Below are 24,830 nucleotides of genomic sequence, written 5' to 3'. Positions count from 1 at the left end.
AATTACCACTCTGTTTTATGAGTAATGGAGCTACTACAGCCTGGATCCCGGGCTTGGTGTCCTCAGGACAAACCTGCAGCTGCCACAAAACCCCTGCGACACCTACGCGGCAAAAGACAGAGGCTACTCCAGGGCTGCTCCCTGTCCTGCTGCCTTCCTCCTCCTCCTCCACCTCCTCCTCCTCCTCCTCCCCCGCTCAGAGCTGGATTTTACCCGTCCTGCCCTCAGGGAGGGGAGAGGTGCCAACCTGTGTCTCTCTCCTCCACCTATTCACATGAGAATTCAAGACAATGAATTGTACTTGAACTTCTGTACTTTTATCAGATCTGACTGAAAGAGGTGACAAGTGTAAAAGTTATTAAAAGAAACACATAATACAACAATATAACCTTCATTGCCTCGAAAAGCTGGGCTAAAATTCATGTACTAGAGCTTTGCTCATTCTTACTTAGTATGAATTATTGAGCTATCGTCAAGACGTCTCCTGACACCAGGATTAGGTTTGTGCTGCTCTCTCAGACTCTAGTTTCCCCATTTTGTTCAAAATATTGCTTAGAAGTATTGTGTGAGGGTGAAAGAGTTGTTCTTTAAAAGTCAAAACACCCTTTGGTTGAGCTCAGAAGTACACGCTGAGTCTGGTAATAAAACCAGATCCAAGTGATCAATGCACCAAAGGTAAGTTTTGATTTGCTTAACATACTTACATCCTCATGTTTTTATGCCACTTTCTGTTGCTGTTTGGGAAATGATTATTTCTAACATTTTCCTCACCTATAATCACTAATGCACTTCCCTGCTTACTTGGGGCTTTTGCTGCAGAAGCATTAATATCAATGACCAAGCCCATACTGTCAACGCAACACTCAAAAAGTGCTCTGTTTGACTAAAATTAAGCATAAAACTCTTTCATACAGACTAGAGCAGGCTTTTTCTTTCTTTTTTTTTTTTTTTTAAGAACACGGTAATTAACAGTGAAAAGAGAAAGTCTCTTGAAACTTCTCCAGTTGGCTTTATGAAAAATTCAAAGTTAACTCTAGCTGCAGTCACAAAGTGTCTCTCTTTTGTCTACAGGAATTGTACCACTACCAATACATTGGTTAACGGTTCTTGCGAACAAAGCATTATATATAAGGTTGTACGTGATAAAACTCCTGAAGTTTTAGTTGCACAGCTAAAGTCAAGCATCAAATAAATTACACCATATGCAAATTTTTGCAATTTCTAAATTGTACGTATCAATTCATGGGTTTGCATTTAATTACATTCCAGAAGAAAGATTTTGAACAATTAGTTTTCTCATATCTTGTTTAATACACTATAAGAAGCTACCAATAATCTAAAAAATCCTTAGATTAAAAAAATAAATTGCCCTTACAATTACATGGCTAGCTACAGACACTATGCAAGCCTTGAAAAAATGTATATTTAAGAAGCAAGTAGGGGTTTTTCCACCATGAAATCACCAAGTTATGACCACATTAAGAGATGAAGTGAAGTTGACTTCTCAGTGCCTGTGTTGAGATGTCTAAAATACCTTTTTGTTTTCCAGCTGTCATCTACTTTTTAGACATGTGAAATAGGTTCTTACACATTTCATCTAAATTCTCGATGCTCCTGAAATGATGCGTTATTTTGTCTGGTGCTTTTCCATACTTAAAAAAGGTTCAAATCTTTAAGTCCTACCTCATTTTTTCTCCCAGATTGAAAAGCCATACTACAAACTAGGATATAATTATATTTCAAACCGCATGTTTAAGGAAACAGATCTTTGAATAACCTTTCTGCTCTGAAATTGTTTTGAGATGTCTCATTGTTGTAATTGCTTCTCATTAGTGCAGGTGCAGAGATCCTTTTTTCTTTAAATACTCATTGTAATTTGGTATAATTTGTGCTCTTAATTTAGGAAGATTTAAATTAAGCATAAAATAAGGCATTTCAATGATGAAAACTTCATTAGTAAGTGAGCAACGTACTTGGCCTTACTTTAAGCATATAAATATATTTGAAAATTTCATGCATAGCACCTCTCAGAAGTTCAAGTGTACTTTCACTAAGAGTCTCATAGTTCAGGTAAACAAGCTCAAATGGTAGAGGAACACCAAAAACAACAAAATAAGATTGTTTAAATAGAAATATTTTAATTACATAGCAAGTTAATAATAGGCTGTTGTTTGTTTGGGGTTTTTTTTTCCAAAATAGCCTCAGCAGAAACATGATGTTTCTCCTACAGCATCAACATTTCATTGTCCTGTCTAACACTGTGCTCCTTATTAGAAGCTTTTGTTCTCCTAATGGTGATTGATTGGTCAGGCATTATGGGTTTGTTGTTTTTCCTACTGAAAGCCATCAAGAACATGTCCAAATTTCGTGGCTATCACATTAATCAAAGGGAAACAAAATCCACGGACAAGAAGCTAAACAGATGTTTTAAGAATGTGAGACAGGGGCTGTAAAATACACAGAAGGAAAAAAAAAATCAGTCTGTTTTGATTTGTGAGGTTAGTTTGTTTAGCACACATAAATACATTATTCTCACAGGAAAAAGCTTCTCACCTGTCACCTGGAAGGATGTAACTAGACCTTGTAACAAATGCATATCTCTGCACTGCTTTCTCCTCCAGCCCTATGATCTCTACTGCAACAGCACCTACCAAAAGGTTACCAGTGCATGCCTGCTCCCGTATTTAGGAAAGATTTGCCCTTCAAACAAATGCTCAGTGCACATTAAAGATTGAGAAAAACAAGTCCTAAAAAGGGCCCTTTACACTTTCATTCCTTCGGAAATGAGGCAACCATGAGACCTTCCGTTTGAGCGCCATTGCTTTCATCAAAGACCAAAATTCATTCCGCCAACACGTATAACAGGGGAAATAACACTCAGGTCCAAAGGGCAACTGACCCAAAATGGAGACCTTGCTCAGGAATTCTTCATACATCTTCCGCTTTCTCAGCGTGCTGCCCTGTTATTAAAGGAGAGAGAAAAAGGAGGTAGAACATTACACAAAGTATTTTTGTGATTTCTTCCTACAGCTGCTCTTTTTTTTCCCCCGCCCCTTCCAAATCTTAAGCACAGCCAGTATAGACAGCCTAAGGCAAATGTTTCCCCATAAAATGTCTGGGCAAGTTGCATTGCTGATAAGCAAAGACAGAAGGAATCAAAGTCAATCCTGGTGTCATTTCACTGACTTCACTGGTGTTACTGGACACCGCCGATGAACTGTATCCATTATTTACAGGCACTTGTTTTAAAGCCTGAGCTTCATCAATTAACTGTTTAGCTAATTCAACATATATCTTGTTACCAATGAGGCCCTGCTAGAAGGGAATTTACAATTACAAAGTAAGAAAAAACTTGGAATGTCCCCCTCATGGGTCCCATCCTTTTAGGTTAAAACCTCTTTAATGCCAAGAGTGTTTATCTGTAAGTCTGGTTTATATTCTGTACAGTGTTGTATGTATTGTTACTGCTGAGCAACCTATTCATATTAATATTTTAAGAAGATTTAAGCGTTTTGGAGTAGACAATCCATCAATGTATGTGCAGCCACCACCACGTCATTCGTACTCCAGTAAGATCTTATTGTGTGATAAATTACTGAGAAACCTTCTACTTCCATACTGTTTGATCACCATAGGCAGAAACCATTAGTAGCCATTCCAGTATGTGTCTTTGAAGAGAGATTCAGGTGTGAATAAATACAATGCAGTTTTACCAATGCAAAAATAATGAATTCATCCTCAACTCCTTCTGCAGTGACACAAATGACTTGAAAATAAAACCTTCTCAGGGACCAAAGAGGAACTCCAGGGTCTTCCTGGGTACTGTGCAGTTTATTCCGCACTGTTAGACAACAGCCCATATCATTTCTGCCTGGGTAGGTTCTCAGTGGATGCCGAAGGCTGCCTGGTGCCTGCTGGTCAAATCTACAAGGCAGGAGTACAGCATAAAGATGACACACTCATCTTCTGAAAAAAGGGGAAATAAAGATGGCATTTACTTATAGTCTGGCAGAAAAGACAGAAGCAAATGTCAGTATCTGCCATAGAAAAAGCCATTTCTCTATTTCCCCTTCTCCAAGGAAGCAGAGGCAGAAAATGGGGATAGACAAAGTAAAAGGAGAAGAAACATTTTACCCTCCACTGTCAAAGCACGTATGAAAGTATGAAAATGGGAAAGGCTGGTGTACTCAAGCACAACGATCTAACTAAGAATTAAACACTGTCTTCCTACATGTGCTGTGCAGGTGGGGCTTGATCCCACAAGCACCAACGCAGCGGAATCCGTCCACCAGCATCACCAGCCTTTGGCTCCAGCACCAGGAAGAGCCACCGGGCGCTCTCCTCTGGGGACAGGTCCCGTTCGTGCCCCTCTCCCGGGGCTACTCCTGCTCCGAAACAGCCGCAGCACCACCAGAGCTGCCACAATTCTCAGGTAACTCTGAATCAGCCGCAGCACCAGCTACCGAGGTCTCCTCCTCCGCACCCCGTTCATAATTTCCGAGTCTGGTGATGACAGTTCACCTCTCGGCGATAGCATCAGTAACCCTGGTCTGACCTCTCTGTCTGACAAACCTGGTTCTCAACCTCGGGGCCCCCGAGAGCATTTGAAGTGCCAGAAAGAAAAAAAAAAAAAAAAAAAAGAACTTCAAACAGAGGAGGATCTGCAAACCACGCCAGATCCTGACAGCTCGCTGCAAGACAAAGAATGGAAAACCGGACACTGCGCAGTTGTTGCTCTTCTCCCTGCAATCGAGTGGAAATGAGACCGGCAAAATTGACAGCTGTGGAAAACCAGATTGGTGGTTTAGTTTGATGGGCTGGGGCACCCAGGGACAGATGTGGAAAATGCTTTTTAAATGACTTGCGGACACAGATGAATTTTAAGAAGCAGTAATCAGTAGCCATAAGTGACGCCTGACCACAGCTTCGAGTATTTAGAGACGCAGACAAGACCCAGGAAGGTAAGAATTGCCGGCATCCCACCCAGCCCGGAGAGCAAGAGCCCATCACTTCCCACGGAAAAATGGGGGTGTTGGTTCTTGGCTAAACTAAGCCAGGGGAGCGGTACAGAATTCAACATGAAGACAAGTGCCAAAGCAAAACCGAAGTGGAAAGAATTAATTAAACGTGCTATTATCATTTTTTGTATGGTGACAGTATCTAGAACCTCCACTTAATGCAGAACTTCACTGTCTTAACCATCCCACATCTCAGAATGATACCACAAAGGTGAGGGAGAACAAGAACTAGTGGTTGAGGCTTAGGAGCCCTATTTCCCAGCACATGCACTGAAACCCAGCGTGACCCAACGGATGGCTCACAAATGGACCTGCAGGATGGCTCCATCCAACCTTCCACCTCTCCTGGGGGAGACAAACAACAGCCTCCGGGCCAGCACGAGCCACCCCACAGCAGAGCTTCACCTAAGGCAGAAGCTGTCTCTGCATTTTCAGAGCACATGACACTGGATCCCAATCAGCACAACAAGACCCCAGTTTCTCTTCCAGGAAGGAGAAGCTTGGCTCATTGCACATTGTTTTCACTTGAGTGTTTTCCTGCGCAAGCTTTCACGAGCAGAGTGAGGGCAAGAGATTTTGAGAGAACACTAATATAAGCCAAAAAGAATACAGCAGTAGAAATGTTACAACCAAACAAAGCATTTGCTTATTTCCATTGGTATTAATCATCCTTCCTCCCCATGAAACAGAGAGAGAACATGCCTATTTCCCGCCTTCCTTGATCAGCCTAATACTCCCCTCTCATCTGCATGACACCTCTGATACCTGATGTCCTTTTTAGACTTGTTTTATTTGGTCGAGTCGCTTTATCCAAATTGTTGAGGCCACGGGTATGAACACCATCATAACCTCTTCTACGACCCTTCAAGTCATTTCTGCAGGAGTATCAAGCAGCACGCTCCCTGGGACACGTGCTAAGTCTGCTCTTAAGCAATATTTTCACAGATCTCCTAGAAGCAGCAACAAATCAAACAGTAATGATATCTGCAGACCAGGAGATACTAGGAAAGTTTGCCAGGCCAGAGAAATAAAAAGAAAGGACCTAGAGACATTATAAATGGGAGTAGAAAATAACAGAATGAGCTTCTGTTTGGAAAATGTAGCTAAGAAATGCAAAGAAAAAAAAATCTTAAGAACAGATGTCTGACGAATGGAAGAAGCCTGGAAAGCTGAACGAGATTTACAGACAGTAGGTGAGACCTGGTTTGCAACATCGGACTGCAACGAGAACACAGCCGAGGCTATTTTGGTCTCTATACTCAAAGACATCATCTAGGAATGAAGTTTAGAGGCTCCATCTCCATGGCTTGGATGTGACAGTGCTTGGTGTGCTGCTCTTTGCCTGGGCACCTCTTCTGCAGAAAAGTGCCTCCAAACCAAGTGGAGCCTGAAGAACTGCTAAACCACTTGGGGAGAGCTGGTGTAGAAGGAGCAAAACAAATTCAGCCTGTATAGGTCACTTCAATGCTGGGATCATAGGTATGTCATGCTCACAGCTAGCGTGCATCGTTGCAAGGGTTTTAAGTAGACAGTGATAATCATCTACAGATCTATGACAGAAAGAGAAGGCAATTTAGTGCAGCATAACTTGACATAACTCAAAGTAATAGGAGAAAATGAAGAAAATCTAATTTAAGATTAATATCAAAAAAGTTTTCCCAACTTAGGAATTATTCTCTTGCTGGAAAGTTTCCCAAGGGAAACAGTAGAAATCTTAGTGCTTAAGCCAGATAAAAACAATAGTAAATGTACATGAATAATTCTGCACTGGCAGGGCTCTTGATGACATGTTTAAAAAAGTCTTTATTAATTCTGCTTTTTCTAACCTATTAATATCTTATTTCAATAGTCACTGCTTCTCCCTCTCCTTCCTTTCCTTTGTTCACTTTCTCCCCCATTCTGAGCTGTCATGCACAAGCTCATCTTCTTAAAGACAGTGGTTCCCACTAATTACAAAGACTCATTAACATTCTAAGCTGCCGTGCTCCTCCCTGAAAGAGTCCCAAGGAGCAACAAGATCACTTGCATTTGCCAAATCCACCCAGAAAAGAGCTCAAAGCCAGTTTTAGGACCACTTAAAAATGTAGCAAACCCTAGGCTTAGCTTAAGAAATACACGGGCTAGGAAAAGTGAATGCCCCAGAGATTATAACAGGTCTTGTTGAATGGGACTGTTATCTCTTTTCCAACTGCCCCTTCACTTTCCCTGTTTTCATCCATTTTTTCTTGTCACTCCTTCAGTCCAGTGTCTTTCTTCCTCTCTGCTTGCCTCTTTGCTTTGTCCCTCCAGCACTGTTCATGTCTTCTTTCTTGCTCTATTTTTTCGGCTGTGCAGATGAGCTGGCTGGAGTCGATCAGGTCCTTCCTAGAAATCTCCACCTTCAGTAAGGAGCCAAACAAACGGCTACCAAAGGGCAAAGCACGGCTCAAGTTTCAAATAAAAGAGTTGTGCTGGCAGGAGGTGCCGGAACGGCCTTCTGGATTGCTCCAGCCCCGTTTAATCCCTGTGTAAACCTGATATTGAATGATGCTTTGGCTGTACATTCTTACAGAAGCATGAAAGAAAGAGTCACCGTGCATACCGGCCATGAAAACAAAATAGCCCGCAAGATCCCGGTGCTACCTCGCACAGATGTCAGATGGATTGCAGGCTTGATTCGCTTTATGTTTTGGCCACCACACAACTGAAGTTTTACAGAAACACAAAGTCCTGCTGGTTTATTTTGTCTTGAGTGGAAAAAGGCACTTGTTAAAGAACTTGGGTTTAGGTTTAAAGCTGTGAAAGATGGTAAAACAAAGCCAAAATAGCATAAATAAAATGAGGCATAAGATTAGGAACTGACTAATCTTGATTTGTCATGACTTACATCCCAATATTACAACTCACTTTCTGCAAGCAAAGTTGCCAAATAGGCAAGAAGTAGCCCACGCAACTCTGCTGTCACAGCCAGGTATCTTGGACCATGGGAACTAGAGGATAGTTAAATTATCCTGAATCAAGCCTTCTTAAAAAAAAATTCCAAGAAATTAATACTTCAAATTTCCTCAGTCTGGGAACTGAATTGTCTGGGGGATCAATCTGATGTTGGGATACAGACATTTGCTTCTCTGGTATTTGTGGTATTTGCTATATTTAGAATACAAATACTGTACTACCCTGGGATGTTCCCCATTCTGCGATGCTCTTGAATCCCAATTGCAAAGAAGAAAACAGCAATATTTCAGCAACTAAATTACATGAGAATCCTATAGCAAAACATTCCTTTGCATCTCCCCCAGAAGAATGTTAAGTAAATTTTAAGAATGTTAAGTAAATAAACACAGAATATATACACAAGTGTGTGTGTGTGCTTGTGTGCACACACAGAGAACATACATAAAAAATTGCAACAGAGTGAAAAGTATGCAACTCAGCACAGACAATTTTATGAAATAAATGGAACACACAGATGGACAGATAATTTGTGAGTGTACAGAGGGGGGGAACATGTTGAAGTGTTCTCTTGTAATCCATTTAGTACAATGAATTCCATGGTATAATGTTTTGTAGAGGACTACAGCGAAAGCCAACCAATTTCACTGCACATCCTAACAAAAAGAACTATCCCAACATGTACAATCATCACAGCTGCTAAAACAAACTTGCATGTGACCTCAAAGCCATCAGGGTACCTGACGAGGCAATGAAATATAAAGAAATGTATCTTTTTTAACGAACTTCTTTTGGCACAGGCTAAATAATAAATGGATGACAAGTGTAACTAAAAGCCAGCAGGAACTTTTTGCATCAGGCTTTGTCCATCTGAAAAAAAGGAAAACTCAAATTTCCAAACTTCCTGAGATGCATTTTATTCATACCATAAACCAGTCGGGATCAACGAGACACGTAAGTGGGGCAAATGGCACTAAGCAGAAGTAAAAACTAGAAATTACTAAATGTGAAGCAAAGAACCAAAACAGAGCCTGCAAGGAGGAATGAGGTAGAGAGTCGAGTGTCTCATGACAGGATAAAATCTTTCCGGCAAGTGTGGATCTGAGGGCATGATTTGCAAATAAATATTTACAACTTGAATAAAATTTCGACACTAGGCAGAGAAAACATGGGGCTGGTCATAGCTGGGAAGGAATGTAGATGAAAGAAAAAACTATCTCGGGTGATGGAGGGGCTTTATCTGACTACAGAAGAAAACCCATATCTTTGGGAGGAAAAGGTCCTTGATCCCTTGGACAAAAGTATTTACAAACAGAAAATAAAAAAAGAAAAACCTGCTCGCTCTCAAGTTTTAAAACCATCTTAAATTATATTTTTCAAAAGATATTCTAAGCATTACTACCTCTTATTTAAAGGCAGAATCATTTCTACATCCAAAATATCCAGCAACTTTCTAGAAACATAAAGTTAGAGGCTAAACGACAGGAAACCACATTTCTGGGACTTGAAAGGCAGCTGCTACTACTACATCTTGAAACTGAGTACAGCAAAACCAGCCGCGTAATGGTGGAGTTGGCTGTAAGTATGAAGTGCAGCCACTGAAACATGATGTAATTAATTCTTAGGCTTGAGGAAATGTGCAGAGAGCCACTGTAACCTGCCCTCACATGAATGCACAAAGACAGGTGTCTCATTTCACCTACAGCAAAGAAATTATCCACGCTGCTCTTACGAATAAATAAAAAGATGACAGAATTCATGTAGCCTGGGTGGCTAAATGGCATTCACCGTGGACAGCACTTAAAACTGGACATTTTCTATACCTGCAGCTATTAATTCACCATGCTACCTGAAATATTTCCTATCTAAGTATTGGGAATACTGCAATTACACTGTCTGGGTATCTAATGTAATGCAACAGAACACCATTTTTAATGGCTGTATTGTAAAAAAATGTAAAAACTGTAAAAAAAAAACCAAAAAACTCTGTGTTAAGTTACATGTCTCATCAAGAGAAGATACTGAGCTTGCTAGGTAAGGTACCATGGTCATCGGTTCAGGGAATAAGTAAATGAATTTAAAAAGCACGTAGCACTATACTACACACAAATAGAAGTATATCTGTAGTATTCAAATTGTATGTATGGCTAAAGCTAGAATTAAAAACACAGTCTCCCTCGCTTGGGATGTTAAATCATTTTACTAAAATCTGCATCAAATATTCACCTTCTGAATGCTGTTATTGGATGGTAATGGACAGAGGACCAAACCTGAACTGCTCACAGGCCTGAATGATGTTAGGTACCACTATTTTCATCAACGCTGAAACTGAAATTACCTCTGGGCTACAAGGCCTGTGCATCTGTCCCTTCAGTTCTTTAGCAGCAAGGTTACAGGCAGCTGTAAAAAGCTATGCTTAAAAAGCCAAGGAATATGTGTCTTGTCCTGACATTTATTTCCCTCCTGCATTCCTTCTCTTTTATACGTTGGATTCTTCCTTGCAGCATGCAGGTTCATCACATCAGTTGTCCTGGACATCCCTCCATTGCATCCATGCAGGACATGGGACAAGTAAATTGAGTGTGCCTCTTGAAAATTCTCCTGCTCTAGGTTTTAGAAATACCTTGCAGAAAGGTCTCAGTTATTACTGTCTGATTCCCCGCACTTGGAAGCACTCAAGAACTATTCATCTTGCTTATCCACAAGAGAGAAGACTGTACACTTCTCGTCTTTATTGCTCTATTTTGTCTTGGAGTGACCAAGCTGCATATTTTGGGACAGTATATTTTCATCAGATGTACTCTCCTGGATGTCAGTGTGATGTTCATTTATGTGATACAGAACTCAGCCCATTAAATATAGAGTGAAAACCAGCAACATTTCATACAAACACCCAACAGTCGTCACATGGTATAAATAGAGATCACTCTTACACTCTGTTGCTTAAGAACTAACCATTTCAGTGTAAAATCTACTCAATCCTTTTGCTAATTTTTCTGTTATCCATGACATCCACTGGAAATATAGATGGTCTCAAAACACACACTCCTTTATTATGCTGAGAGCACAGTGTAATTTCCTTCAGATCAGCATGAAACAATTCAGCCTTTAGAGACAAGTCCTACTGAGAAAGAAGCTTTACACAGAGTCATGTCTGTTAATTATAAAAAAGAAAGGCATATTTTATGGAGAAGGAAGATATGCACTTGGACATTGGAAACAAACTCAAAAAAAAGCTATTACATTGCTAAAGTTAATTATCTGTCAAACTTTCCATTATAAACTCACCCCTCAAGAACCGACAGCAAATCCATAAGCTCCCACACACCCCAGGTGCCCAGAAGGTGTGTTGAGCTTTGCTGCAGAGACGAGGGAGTCTGAAAGGGGCAGAGCAATGAATCGTTAGCAGAGACTCTGCAGCTCCCACCCTACGATACGTGTGGCTGTGTGCTGGCTAACAAAGACAGAGGGCACAGTCCAACCAAGACTTTTTTTCAGTGGAGCTGGGTTTACCTTGTATTGGCTGCCTTGAAGAGTATAACACAAGTTCAGACAAAGGGCTCAGAGGCAAGGAGTAGTGCTGAAAGACATTTTGAGGTTCACGATGAGGAGAGGATTTGCATAGCTTCGGTGGGTAACAGAGGCCTCCTGAGGTTTGCTTTCATGTATCCTAGTTATTCAATTGCATTTCTGACTCAGCATCTTTCTGCTGAATTTTGTCCCCTTTTCCTTCAGTTCACTTGATTTAGTTACTCAATGTTATTGTCATGTCCTCTCTATTTTATATGGAAAGAGAGACCACACAGCCTTCTATCATCAGTGTACTCTAAACACAGAATAGAAGTGCTGGTACTACAAGAGAAAGTAAATTTATCAACTCCATAAACAAGCCCTTCTCCATGAACTTACCATTAAAATGCGTCTGTAGCTGTCTCTGTCGATGCCCCAGAGCTTGAGATCTGTCTTGGCCTTGACAGTGGCGGCCCGGGGTGTTCCATAGATCAATGCCAGCTCCCCAAAGCTGCCTCCTTCTCCGATGCTGGTGACCCACTCCCCGTTGACATAAACCTACCACAGCACAAGACAAAATGAGAAGTAAAACCAGTTTGGGGACTTAGTGGCAGTTTTCTTCCTATTGACAGTTACCTACAAAGCTATTAGTAGTTTCCTTTCTAATTGCCAATGCTGGGGACACAGAAAGAAAACAAAAGCGTAACAGTTTCCGCAGTCGGTCCCCAAAGAGGGCAACAACCCGCTTTGTGTACAGAATTTCAAGTCGCCTTGCTTCAGTACAATTACTGTATTTACTCTCTGAGTTTTCAGCTCCCGCGGATAACTGGCATCGTGTTTTCCCTCTTGTGTTCAAGGCTCAGACAGTCAACAAGCAGAACTGTCACAACTTTGGCTTTTTATTAACACTGTCAAACTTGAAGGGAAGGAGATTTGTTGATACGTGTAAATGAGGTTTGCTGAAAGGCACCATGGCCATGAAATGAAAAACAGTCAAAACAGGGAAACATCTTTTGAAAAGGAACATTTTTTTCTTCCCTAAGCCTACTTCCTCCAATGAGCATTTATATTTAACTACTGAGATGTCTTTCTCCATTAGTGAAGACTACTAAGTGCTTTGGACTTGAGAAGCTCTATGCAGAATTATCCTTCCTCTTTAACAGATAAGCTCTACAGAACTTACGAAGCAGTATTTGACCCACAGGCTATTTAGATAAGATACCCTCTGACACATGGTATGGATTGATACCGCTACCACAGTATTTTTCCTGGATGACATCTAATTTGAGAAGAATTCCTACACTTGAGCGCTATGTAAAACCTTCCCTGGAGAAAGGGGAGCTCGTGCAGGTGCTTTCTGCTGGGCTGCATTCTCCTCGCCGTTCAATACACCTCCTGAGACATAACAGCGTATGCAAAGACCGGTGTGGATTGTGTATTCTGCAGCTTGCTTGTCGGCTTGCTGCTATAAACCTACACAATAAAGCCTTTTCATTCTGTTAATGTGTCTGTGAGTACAGAGGGTAGGAAAGACTGTGTGCATTTACCCACTGCAGAATAGATTCTGATCTGTTACAGACTGGTAACACCAGAAAAGAACAAGGATTAATTTCATTGTCTTGGAACCTCTGTGAAGAACAATAATATGAAGGAAATACACATGTATTCTCACCTTAAGCAGGGAACTAAGGTAAAGGACAAGACCATAACCTATTACCAATTACTGAGAAAGAGACTAGCAGTTTTTAAAAAACATATGAATTAGAGCTGTGTTCAAGTTGGGCATGAGAAAAGATACTGACCAAAATAAATGACCTGGGGTCAAAATTCAACAAACTGTCAGTATTAATTTTACTTCTGTCTTCATTTCATGATGAAAAGGTGTATTATGAACTACAGCTGGAATCAATCCCAATTTATCTTCCCAATATTCAATTAAGATGTGATCCAGCTCCCACTGAGGTCAGTGAAACATGGGTTCAAGAGGAGATGGATGAGGCCACGGAGCAGTTCGGCTGAAAAAGAGACCGCTTGGGTATCAGCTCAGGAGGAGCAGGATCAGCATCACTGCTCAGCTCCAGGCAATGTTGGGCCTTTCGGTGTTCCCAAAGCATCTGAGGATCAAGGGCCTGAAATAAAGGGTAAAAATAATCCCAAACAGGTAGGTGGTAGCAAAATGCCAAGAAAAAGCTCGAGCCACAAAAGCTGTAGCTTCATGTGTTCACCACAACAGAATGAATTTCACATAGGAGAATAATACAGAAGGCAGTAACAAAAGCGTTTCCTTTCAAACTTTTACACTCGCTGCAGAAAGAAAATCTCGCAGAATATTGAATCTACTTTTGATTCTCCTCATAATGAAAAAAGTGAAAGCAAGAAAGAAGTTTTAAAAACGCCAGGCAAACCTGAGCACTTTCCTGGTGAAACAAGCAGGTAATACTTTGGCTCCTGGATCTTTTTTTACAAGAAAAGCAGGAGAAATTGATGAATTAAATTAGGATTCTGAAAGGCTTGTAACATAATAAGAACGCATCAACATTTTTGAACTCAACTAATCCACTGCAAAATTGTCCGGATGTGTATTTGAATGATTTGAATGTAGGGATACCCCTTACTAAGGGGATTTCACCAGATGGAACCAGGACTTGCTACAATACAGTAATTCAAGTCCGCAATAAAAAGTCTCAGGGACAATGGGGAAAAATCTAATAATTCCAATGAGTTTTGGATGACATCCTGAATGTCAACTGACATTGCATCCTTGACTCATTTTCAGCACACCAAAAATACATGTGTTTCTGCACGCTCTTTTGTTGAAGAGCACAGGTTCTGTTATTGCAGAAGGAGCGGTGTGGTAAAACGATTTGTTAACACAATGGCAATTTCATTAAGGAACATAAACCAGGGTCTAAAGTATAAGCAGGAAATAAACTCATTCCAACATGTATTATTTTAAGCGGTACGGTGACATTTCTTGTGAAAGCCGTATGCGTGATATGACTGCAGCCCAGACAGGGAACCGCGCTGGTAAAACTCAAGGTAGAGCTGCACAGTTGTTATAAAGAGAGGCTACTACTAACCTGCTCCAAGACTTCTTTAATTTTGCTGTCTTACTTGACAAGACTTCCCAAAATGTGTTTGACATCTTGCCTGTAAACAGTTTATGCAAATGGCCATTCCTTCAGCCCAAGGGTGTCAGGTTTAAAGCACTCTGAGGTAAAACCAAACCACTGATCTGACAGTCTTTGGGCCCAGCGTTCACTCCCCCCAATAAAAATGCCATTTCAAATATCAATCTCCAAAAGAGAAAACAGCTTGAGAATAACTGTTGTTTTCTAGGAGTAAGACTGCAAAGGCCTAAGTCAACAATCAACTTTTGCCTTCGTGATGAAGTTAAAGTGCATTGATGGCACATGACAAAGCCACTCTGCCCTTTAGCAGAGAGTTCAGCTCCACTGTGAATCCCTTTAAACCAACTTTAAAAAAAGAAGCAGAAAAGAAAGTAGCTGTGTTTGTAAGGTGTGGGAAGTAAAGCTATTTCAGGCTCAGAACAGCTTATGAAAACCAATGTTATACGGCAGCAGCTCAGATGATCTCCTTCTTTATCCTAAAAAATGCTAGGCTGAGGTTTTGGCTCCGGCAGTTTTAGGCACCTGCGAACTCTCACCCAAGTGGTGAGTATGTAAATCAATTATTCCTAACTGTTAATCGACCTGCCGACCACAGCTCTGTAATAGCTGGAACCTTCTCTCGTGCAGCTGAAGAAGAATGTAGAACTGCAGGAACCGCAGACGACCAAGTCATCAGGACCACCTACTTTCCACAGATCAAAAGTACTTTGGATTTCTATTGTTTTCCATCATGTAGTACGAGCACTGCAATTTTTGAGGGCTCGAAAATCATGCAACTTGGTTCATTCCATTATTTTTTTAGGAGGCAAATGGGAAAAATCTCCTGTGAACGTCAGCAGCTCCTTTCTTCATGGGCTGCGATGTACATCCACGCCAAGTGCAAGAGAAAATGTGGTGAGTCAGAGAATGCCCAACACAATAGGAATGCATCTTGGCCTCGCTCATCTTCCTGGTGTCTAGAGAAGCAGAAAGTAACTTTAGCAGGGGCAGTAACGCAGCCGTTTGACTGTGAGGGCAGGATATGAATGTCCACCTCAGCTTCACTGGAGTGAATTTACCTTTAATTTTGTATTGCTGATTTTGAGTTAACTTTTAGCATTGTTTTTGCTGCCACTTTGTGATCTCTGTGGACAATCTAATTTGTTCCAGGCACTGCAAGTTTTATATCTTAAATCCCCTCCTCAGATCTGTTTGTAATAATTTGTGCTTTGTGTCTCGTCAAGCCTCAAAATTCGTTATCCAAAAATGAAGATGAGGCTTATTTATTCTTGGAAAAATAAGCGAGTCTTAGACATGATGGGTATTTATATGCGGGTAGTTTTCTCAAATGAAGCCAGCGCTTTATTTGTAGTATAAGTGTGCTTTTATTAAATATAAATATATGCACTTGGAGACTGCCTTGAGAATCCTTAAAAATTCAAGCTGAAAAAGTCCAAACTTTAAAATGTTCTGTTTCAAATTTCAAAAAGCATCCTTCTGAAATTAGAAAGAACATTAATGACGGAAGAATTCAAATAAAAAGCAATCTATGGAATCTAACAATAAAATATAACTAGTTTTAAAATGCAATAGTATTCTCACATAAACCACCAGGTAATTTTCTTTTTTGTATATACAAATTAGGTAATTTGTATATACCGATGCGGACTTCAAGGAGATTTGACCTACAATCAAAAATAATCTTATCTATTGACCACAATATTAATTTATAGCTACAAATATAACTTTACACGGTAAATACAGAAGCTATTTAAGAAAAAATACTGAAAAGTTTTCATTTTGATTTTCACCATACTATAGTTTGGCTGCTGTTGTTTTACAAGAAGAAAACCTGAGAATGACTGTACAAAAAGTTGCTGTGACATTAAACAGAATTGGAAGTTACTGAGTCTAAAAAAAATATATCTGTTTTAAAAGAGTAGTTGACAGTGCTTTTTAAAGTAAAAAATGTGAGGTTACAAGATTAAAATAATAAACAGGAAGTAATTTTATATTTAGAAATATGGATTAGAGATTTTTGCAAGACACATACTTTAGCAGGTACTTTCAACATCTTTACTGGAAACTATAATTTAGGTTCTGCCAGCTACTTTTTGGCATACATTCACAGTTGTCTGAGCAGAAAAGCTTCCAGTAGACAACTGACCTCTAAGACTTCGAACCTCATGCCATCATCTACCTCTTATAAACTGCATCCATTTGCAGGGCCAGGTCACGAATTAACAATTCTCCTCAACCCTGAACAGCTAAGGAGGAAGCCTGTGACTGATAACGCCGTCACGGCCTTTCCCATCCAACACCTGCTTTGGTTGAAGTATCCCTGGTTTGGAGAATACACGGTATTAGAGGGGAAAAAATGGTTCTCCCAGACCTACATCTTCCTGATTTCTGATTTTTTTTTTTTTTTTTTAACGTATGAAAATCTGTGCCCTTCTCCCTCGGCTCACAGTCCCTGTTGAGTGGGATTGCCAGCCGGAGGGTACTGTGTCTTCTTTGGCTGCCCATAGTCGTACCAGGGAAGAAATGTACAGATGCTTTATTCTATGGATATGTTAATGGGGCTCGTTTATACCCTCAGAAAGTGTAACAGTAGAGGATACAGTGTTATTATATTTTAAAATGTTTTATTGCACTTCTAATTTCACTCACATTATTTCTAACGGAAGATATTAGAATGCTCTTACTTACTGTTTGTGGTGCCTACGCCAAAACTCTAACAGTAAATTACCATTAAATGTTGGGGTTCTTTAGGCTCAAAACACCACATGCTGCTTTTGTTATTCTGGCTTTGTTGGTGGTTTCTGTTTGGTTTTCGTTGCTTGGTTGATAGATTATTTTTTTTGAGTTTTGCCATGACTTTCTTCCAGAGGACAAGAACTTTATGATGGCAACTGCAACATTCTTTCCATGTGTATGGAAAACCCAGGTGCTTATCAGCCATGATGTTCTCAGAGCAAATTGCTCCTTGAATCCGCCAGTCCTGGTGTACCTGCCGCTTCTGCGCAGCTCGGAGACACGACGAAAGCAGCTCGCCTGGCCAGGGCTTAAAAGCCTCCGTGCATACGCCAACACCAGCTGAACTAGGCAGAAAACGGCTCGAGGCTTTAAGTCTCGGGGTCAATTGCCTACTCTCCAAGTCGCTTTTTTTCTTGGAGAAAGGTGGAAGCGTGCAAAAAAACTATCTGGCAAGGCTTAAATGAACTGCAGCTCGCTTACTAGAGGTCTGGGTTTTTTTCAGACAAGAAGGATTTAAGCATTGCTGCTCAGAAAGTGGAAGAACTCTTTTTTGGGCAGCACTAAATACGGTGTGATGGTGAACACCCATTGGGTCTGGGAGCTGCTGCCTTATCCAGGAGCAAGTTGCTCCACACTAACTGCCCTGGTACCAACTTTACTCCGTGGGGTGAAATTGGGGTCCCCTCCCTGCAGCTTCCCAGCACTGGAGGTAACTTCTGTAGCTACCAGGCTGTGGTAGCAACTTGCTCCTGGATGAGCGAACGTTTCTTGTGCTTTCCACAGTCCCTTGCAAAGGAATTCAGCGTGTGTTTTGGCTGAAGATAAAGGAAAGGCTTAGGAAGGAGAGAGCACCCAGCTGAGGAGATGGGGAGAGCAGTGGTGAGGCACAGCAGGATGAAGGAAGAGGGATGTTGAAGGGAGATAGCAAGAGAGCTGGTCACAGAAGAGATTTCCAAGACTTAGAGAGGTCATGAGCTTGGGCAGCCCCTGGAATAATCTCAGTCCAAGTGACATCTCTTAAGACTTGTTAGGATGCATTTGTCCCACAGCTCACGTCAGAAAACTGTCCACACTTGTATGTGAGAAGTGTCAGGATGACGTTATTGTGGATCTGCCCTAGCAGATATAAGCTGATTTTGGCAATTAGGGGAGTAGGGATTGAGAATGCTCATGAAATCCAAGTTGCAATCTACTCAAAGAAACCCAGTTATTTCATTCATTCCTCAGAAAATCTGCTGTTGCAAGTCGCAGAGACAAGGTAGGAAAAATTTATATCCCATATCATACCTAAGTGACTGGAGGACTGCAAACTACTCGGAATACAAAGGAAACTTCTGCCTTCAACTCTAACAGCATAAAACAAAGCTGTGCACTCTGCTTTTCATTTAGCAAAGCAGTGAGTTCCCCTGAACTCAACAGAATTGCTCTAATGCTTAAAGGCCCACTGGTGCTTATGTAGCTTGTAAAACCAGGGATTTGGGATAAAATTTTCAAAAACACTTACACAGCTTAAGAGCCTATGTGTAGTTGCACTGCAGTGACACTGAGGGCATTTAGTCACTGTGGCAGTTTTTCAGATTTTACCCCATGTCCTATCTCAGAAACCTCAAAGGCCCTTGAAATGTTCCGGGAAATATAAGATTATTCTGCATAAGACTTTAATGAACTCAAGAAGCCATCAATGCAAAGTGATCTGGACACTTGTCTCTTCTTGGGCTATTTGTGGTCAAGATGAAAGAAATTCAGCTTCCCATAAAAAACCAAGGAGAACCTCTGATATACACTAACACGATGCAGTAAAGGTGCTTCTGAGTAAATAAGATGCTGTCTTACCCAACAGAGAACAAAGCAACTAGTGGCCTAAACAAGTCCTTCTCAACGCTTGCAGAGCCACAGCCACTTTGGCCATTAGTGGCAACCACCATTTACAGAAAATACACAAACTGCCTTTTTTTTTTCTTTTTACATGCAGACACAGAGCTGGCTAGGCCATGGACATTTATTTTGCCCATTTTATCACTGCTTTGTAAGAGCAATATGTGCATATGGAAGATTATATTTTTTGTAATTAATTGCAAAGGGTTTTGCAGAGTGTTTTCTGATGTCATTTGGTCCCCTACTATGCCTGAGCCGAAGGCTGAAGAAAGCTTTCCTGAAGGTTTTGAGTGAGGACAAATTATTTTTAAAAAGTATTAATCTATAACTTCAATGTGAGCATTTGCGTATGTTTGTGGGTCTGAGTCAAAGCCAGTGAACTCATTAAGCTCGGTATCAGGCCCTAACCAATTATTTTAAAACTAAATTTTAGCACTGTTCTATAAATATTGCTCTTTTATTTTCTGGCCCTGTGGATGTGGCAATGTTTGCTATTGAGAGCTTTGCCTGATAGGAACAGTGAGTCAGACGGATTTCCTGAGGAGCAACTTCCAGAGGCAGAGGCAGCATGTGAGGTTTCTCAGTTCCCAACAATACCAATTAGATGGTCTCCTGACACAGACAGACTGCTAAAAAAACCAACTTTCACTAAAATAACCGTATGCCTCCTGCCCAGATTTAAAATAAATCACTTTCTTCTTTAAATATGCCAAACAAAACTCATCTGGGCATCTGAAGAGCACTGTTGCTAATGAGCAAGCTTCTCCTGTCTGACAGCTCTGGATATGTAAGGTGTGTGTAGAAAATTCAGTCAAACGAGGAACTTGTAGCAAAACTGCAAAAAGGTGAGTTTCATACGGGACAAAAAAGATAAGAGGTGAACAGATTACGATTTGGAAAGCAGGTTCAGAAAGAAGCTTCTTTTCAAAGTTTCGCTGATGAAACTACCGCATGCTCCTGTAAACATTTTGTGGTCTAACAGATCACTTTACACTTACAATAATCCTTGCTTTATTAATATGCAGCATTGTTCATATATTTGGTCCTAATTTTAAAAGCAAATTAAGGTTTCTAAGATTAAACTCATTGCCTCAGGCTGTATCTCAATTTGGGGGAAAAAAAAAAAAACAAAACCAAACCAAAAAACCAACACATGAGCTAAGCTAACTGATTAAAGAAAATATTTTCCTTATGGCTGATGTGAACCCTCGGGTGCATTCCAGCATGGTGGCCTGCTCTGCCAAAGACTGCACACCTCTAGGTGTGGTTAGGATTCTGAAGATAATGTCATTTGCTTGGTTTTGATACCATATTTTCCTGCTTGGAATGGACAAATAAGCTAGGATGTAAAACATGCCAATTACAAAATTATGCACGAATGACTTAACACAACAAAGGCACAGTAATGAGAGCAATCCTGTGAAATCTATTTCAAGAAGAAAGGAGACAGAACCACAGCACATGGCTGGATCGAGCTGCATGCCAGAGTGTACGATTTTACTATGTAGCTTCAAAATAAATATTATACTGTACGAGTGTACTTACATCCACCTCGCCTTGGTCTATGACATAGAAGTTGTCTCCTTCATCACCTGGAAGCAAAGTACAAAAGGTGATTGCTTCCTGAAGGTCTGCTGAAATTTCAATAATTTCCTGGCCCCATATTTAATCCTGTACATATTTGCATGGGTTCGTACTCCAGATTACATACACAGAGATTCATTTTCTGAAATATCCTTGCCTATTTGCCTTCACAAATCAAAATATCACTATGATTTCTTCCTATTAATATCTTTCAATTGCATTAATTTATCTCTTTTGATTGATTCAACACTTCATTCAGTGTAAACACACAAGAGGCTTTAATATAGCCTGAGGGTAATGAAGTTCTCGACAACATACTGCAGGCACGCAGGTAAGTTGCCAAGTGCGATAACTACGATACAGCACAATGCAGCATTGAATATTCCCAACAACTATAAAAATATTTTCCATCTCTAATTACTCTCAGCTACCCTGTGCCACCCTTGTGCATTCTGAGCTGTGCTTTACTTTCTGACTATCTTCAGGTAAGGAATGAATATTTTAATTTGAAATGCTACTTATCTACATCTAACTGTAGCACCTTGAAACCCTGGAGATCTACCGGTGTGGTTTTGTAGATCTCCGCACATGTAGCAAAAGATCTGCATCCATGAACTTGTAATATAGCTGCACACTTAGAAGTCTTTGGAATACGGTTATTCTTCTTGCTAATCAAAGAGGGTAAAACCTCAGACAGAGAGATGTGAATTGTACAATTTTAGCAAACATAGAAGAGCAAAAATGAGGGGAAGAATTACCCTGTTGTATGACTGTTTCTCCTGCGATGTGTGTGACGGGGAACATGGCATCAAATATGTCACTGAAAAAGAAAAGAAACATTTGTTAATGAATCGGATGTATTTCTTATCTAGCCAGTAGACCTACCTTCATTGTTTCACTTAGCCTTCATTAACAGATTTTTGCAGAAAAAGACAAGGAAAATGTTAGGTGTAACTGGAAAGTGAGACTCCGCTTGGCAAGAAATCAAAACAACTAGTTTGGCATAAGCTGTGGTTTAAACTGAGACTGTGATTCAGTGCATGCTATTTTGAAAGAACTCCCGAATTATATGCATATAGGCCACTTCTTATATATAGTGCATACAGATCACTTCTTATAGCACGGCACAAACTAGCCAGCTTGAGTATTTTATTGTCTAAGCAGACAGATTTCAGATTTTCAGCTGTGAGCGGTATGTGTCACAGCAGTAATTGCTAGATGCCTGAACGGGAGCTCGCTCTCCTCTCCTGAACATCTGGCCTCGCATTTACAAGCAAAACCTGTTCCACAATACAGAGCACGTTTGGAAAGGTAGATGGCTCTAAAATAATGTAGCGTAAGAGCTGGCAAGAGATCGCACTCACAGCGCAGAACAGGCCAAACACTGAAAATCTTAGTGAGTTACTCGTGAGAAGGGAATCTGACCGATGCTACAGAAACACCGAAGCTGCAGAAGAGCTTTGCGCTCATTAATCATCGCTGAATTACACACCTTACCGTGGTCTCCGGCATACTGTCACATATCCTTAAAAGGCCAGGCAGAGCAGTGAGGACGGGAACGCACCCTGCACCAACACTTTGGGCAACTTGCCCAAATCCAGTCCTTTGTTTATTGAGGGAGACAGCAGGCTCCCTGGAGCCAGGGCTTCCTTTCCCCACATCACATTTTGGGGAGCTTATTTTCAGAAGCACGAATGGCAGCGAGACGGGCGCTGCCCACCTCTCTTCCCCTTCCCATGCATCAGTCTCAAGGGCTAAAGGAAACAGCTCCCTGACACAAACAAAAGGCAGCGAGGGGGAATTGTTAACTAGTCTGTTCCGTGGTCTGGTCCAGGAATGGTCCATACAGGGACCACCGACGACAGCAGCGAGATGAAACACTTCAGCCTAGAATGGAGCAAAGTCCAAACTATTGTAACCGAGTGCAAACGGAGAAGAAACCTAAAATTTTCAGCAAAATAACCAGAGAATCAGCAAACGAACCCATGCTACATTTCAATGCCTTATATGGGAAATGCATATTGTAAAATCCCATTATTAGCTTATTTCCTGTTCAGCTGTTCCAGAATTTATTCAGGCTTAGCTCTAGGAAATGCTTCACTCCTAAGTTCAAATTGGTCATGTCTTTCCTCTTCAGCAGCCAGAATGTTTTTTGCTCAGTATCTCAGGTCTGCTTCAGCATCACTTGTAGGAGAACGGGGAGATTTCAAACCAGGCACCTCCTGCTGCTCCGCAGTACCTGCAAGTGATGCTCAGACCGTGACCTCTAATAAAATCCTATATTTTAACCCTGTTGTTTCATCAGGCCCACCATGTGCTACTCCTACTCACACTCAGAAAATACCTCCACCGGCTCAGAGGCTCTACAGAGAAACCTCTTTCTCACCTCATTCTGAGGACCAATGCAAATATCTGCAATAATTATTCCGAAAAGTATATGGACTGTATTCTTAAATCCACTAAACTCATTTTGAGCGATCTTAAATGGATTCAGCATCTCTCCAGCTCGAGGGACTTTGCTGCAGGCACAGAACCAGTGTGTGTCTGGTGTGGGCTGTGGAGCCGGTCCCTGTGCCAACCCAGCCTAAAAGAAATGGGAGTTGAGGTTCAGATGGGCTGGGGGAAAGTCCGGCGATGGTCGGTGCCAAACTGGAATGAAGCAAAATGGAAAGCGATTGAGGGACCTTATATCAATAACACAAGTCTAACTGTTCTCCAGTAGCTCTGGGACTTGGAAATTTGGTATGACAGAGGCTCATTTGCCTCCCCATGGTTTGCCCTTGACACCTCACCAAGCTTTAGAAATTGTCCTGCAGCCTGCGGAAGATTTACTGGAGAAAAAGTCACTCCGTGTGGCAAAGATGAAGGTCTTCAATGCGATACATCCAAAAAAAGGCACAACACTGAATATCAATAACCAAACCAAAATGTGACTGTTTGAACAAACTTGGAAACTTTTTTTTTTTAATAGAAATACAGAGAAAAAACTAACCACTGTTCCAGCCTTTCATCTTTGTTTTAAGGCTTTATTTTATTTATAACTTAACAATTGACTGTGTAAACAGTGCCTAATAAATTATGTATAGCACTGTACCCTTCTCCAAAATGTTGCACATCTCATTTCTACAACACTTCTTAGTTTTTTTCAAAAATCTCTTTAAATCTCACAGACTAAAACTTTCAGCTGGCAGTGTAAGGAACAAAAAGCCCTCAGCAGCATCAGCAGTTTTACACTAATATTCTTCTGCCTAGAATATTAGTGTAAATATTCTATCACTGTGTTTCAGCAAAGTCTCCATCTTATTAGAGCAAGACTTGGATTTTTAGAGCGACCTCTGAAGAACATGTCATCAAACATTAGCCTAGAACACAAATAAACACACAGACACACAAGGTATCCAAAGTCACAGAGATGCTGATTTACATTTCCAAAGTGAAACAAGGGCATATCTTTCATAAATTAATGCAAGTGACCAATAATATCACAGCTGTCACTGGAAACACATCTTCATGTTTCTCCTCTACTGGGGAACTACTGCTCTTGATTGATATAGTCAGGCCAAGATCTCTCACAGTGATTAATGATTTGGAGTGTTTTTGCTTTTGGATGATCCAATTGAGATTCATTAAACAGGCTCAGATCTCAGACGATATGGATCAGCAGGCAGCCTCAAAGTTTCTCAATCTACAAGTCTGGCAGCCAAAAACTGGGACATTAAGAATACCACCAAAGAAAACCACCCTTCTGGAAAATATCATCTCCTAAAGTACCAAATGCTTAAGGTCCCTGTATGAAATCTGGCTTTTGATTTAATTCAGACTAAGAGTAGAATTTCCTTACTGTCTTTAGTCACAGTCTCTGAAATAAACACTAAAATGTGCCAAGGATCAACATGCCAAAATACTTCAAAAATTTGAAAAATTTGTTCCTAACCTAAGCCAAAATCTGAAACTACAATAAGCAAGCATATTTTCCACCTCCCCAATAAAGGTCCTATGTTCCATATTCAGCTCAGCCATGTGTGCTGGGTCTGTACTATGTAGA

The 24,830-nt window shown here is 40.7% G+C and overlaps 1 protein-coding gene across 4 annotated transcripts in view; it reads right to left on the bottom strand.

The window, feature by feature from the left end:
* The window catches only part of PRKAR1B (protein kinase cAMP-dependent type I regulatory subunit beta), a 97,978-nt gene that overhangs the window by 18,494 nt on the left and 54,654 nt on the right, over nucleotides 1-24,830 (bottom strand). For all 4 annotated transcript variants that reach the window (XM_065644949.1, XM_065644950.1, XM_065644951.1 and 1 more), the window contains exons 5-8: nucleotides 21,544-21,605; nucleotides 20,747-20,793; nucleotides 11,859-12,017; nucleotides 2,900-2,960 (exon numbers count right to left, since the gene is read on the bottom strand). In XM_065644949.1, coding sequence (XP_065501021.1) covers nucleotides 2,900-2,960; nucleotides 11,859-12,017; nucleotides 20,747-20,793; nucleotides 21,544-21,605 — 329 coding nt within the window. The remainder of the gene's footprint in view (nucleotides 1-2,899; nucleotides 2,961-11,858; nucleotides 12,018-20,746; nucleotides 20,794-21,543; nucleotides 21,606-24,830) is intronic.

Source organism: Caloenas nicobarica, chromosome 14 (assembly GCF_036013445.1).
Source record: "Caloenas nicobarica isolate bCalNic1 chromosome 14, bCalNic1.hap1, whole genome shotgun sequence".
NCBI lineage: Eukaryota > Metazoa > Chordata > Aves > Columbiformes > Columbidae > Caloenas > Caloenas nicobarica.
This window is presented reverse-complemented; position numbering and strand designations above follow the sequence as displayed.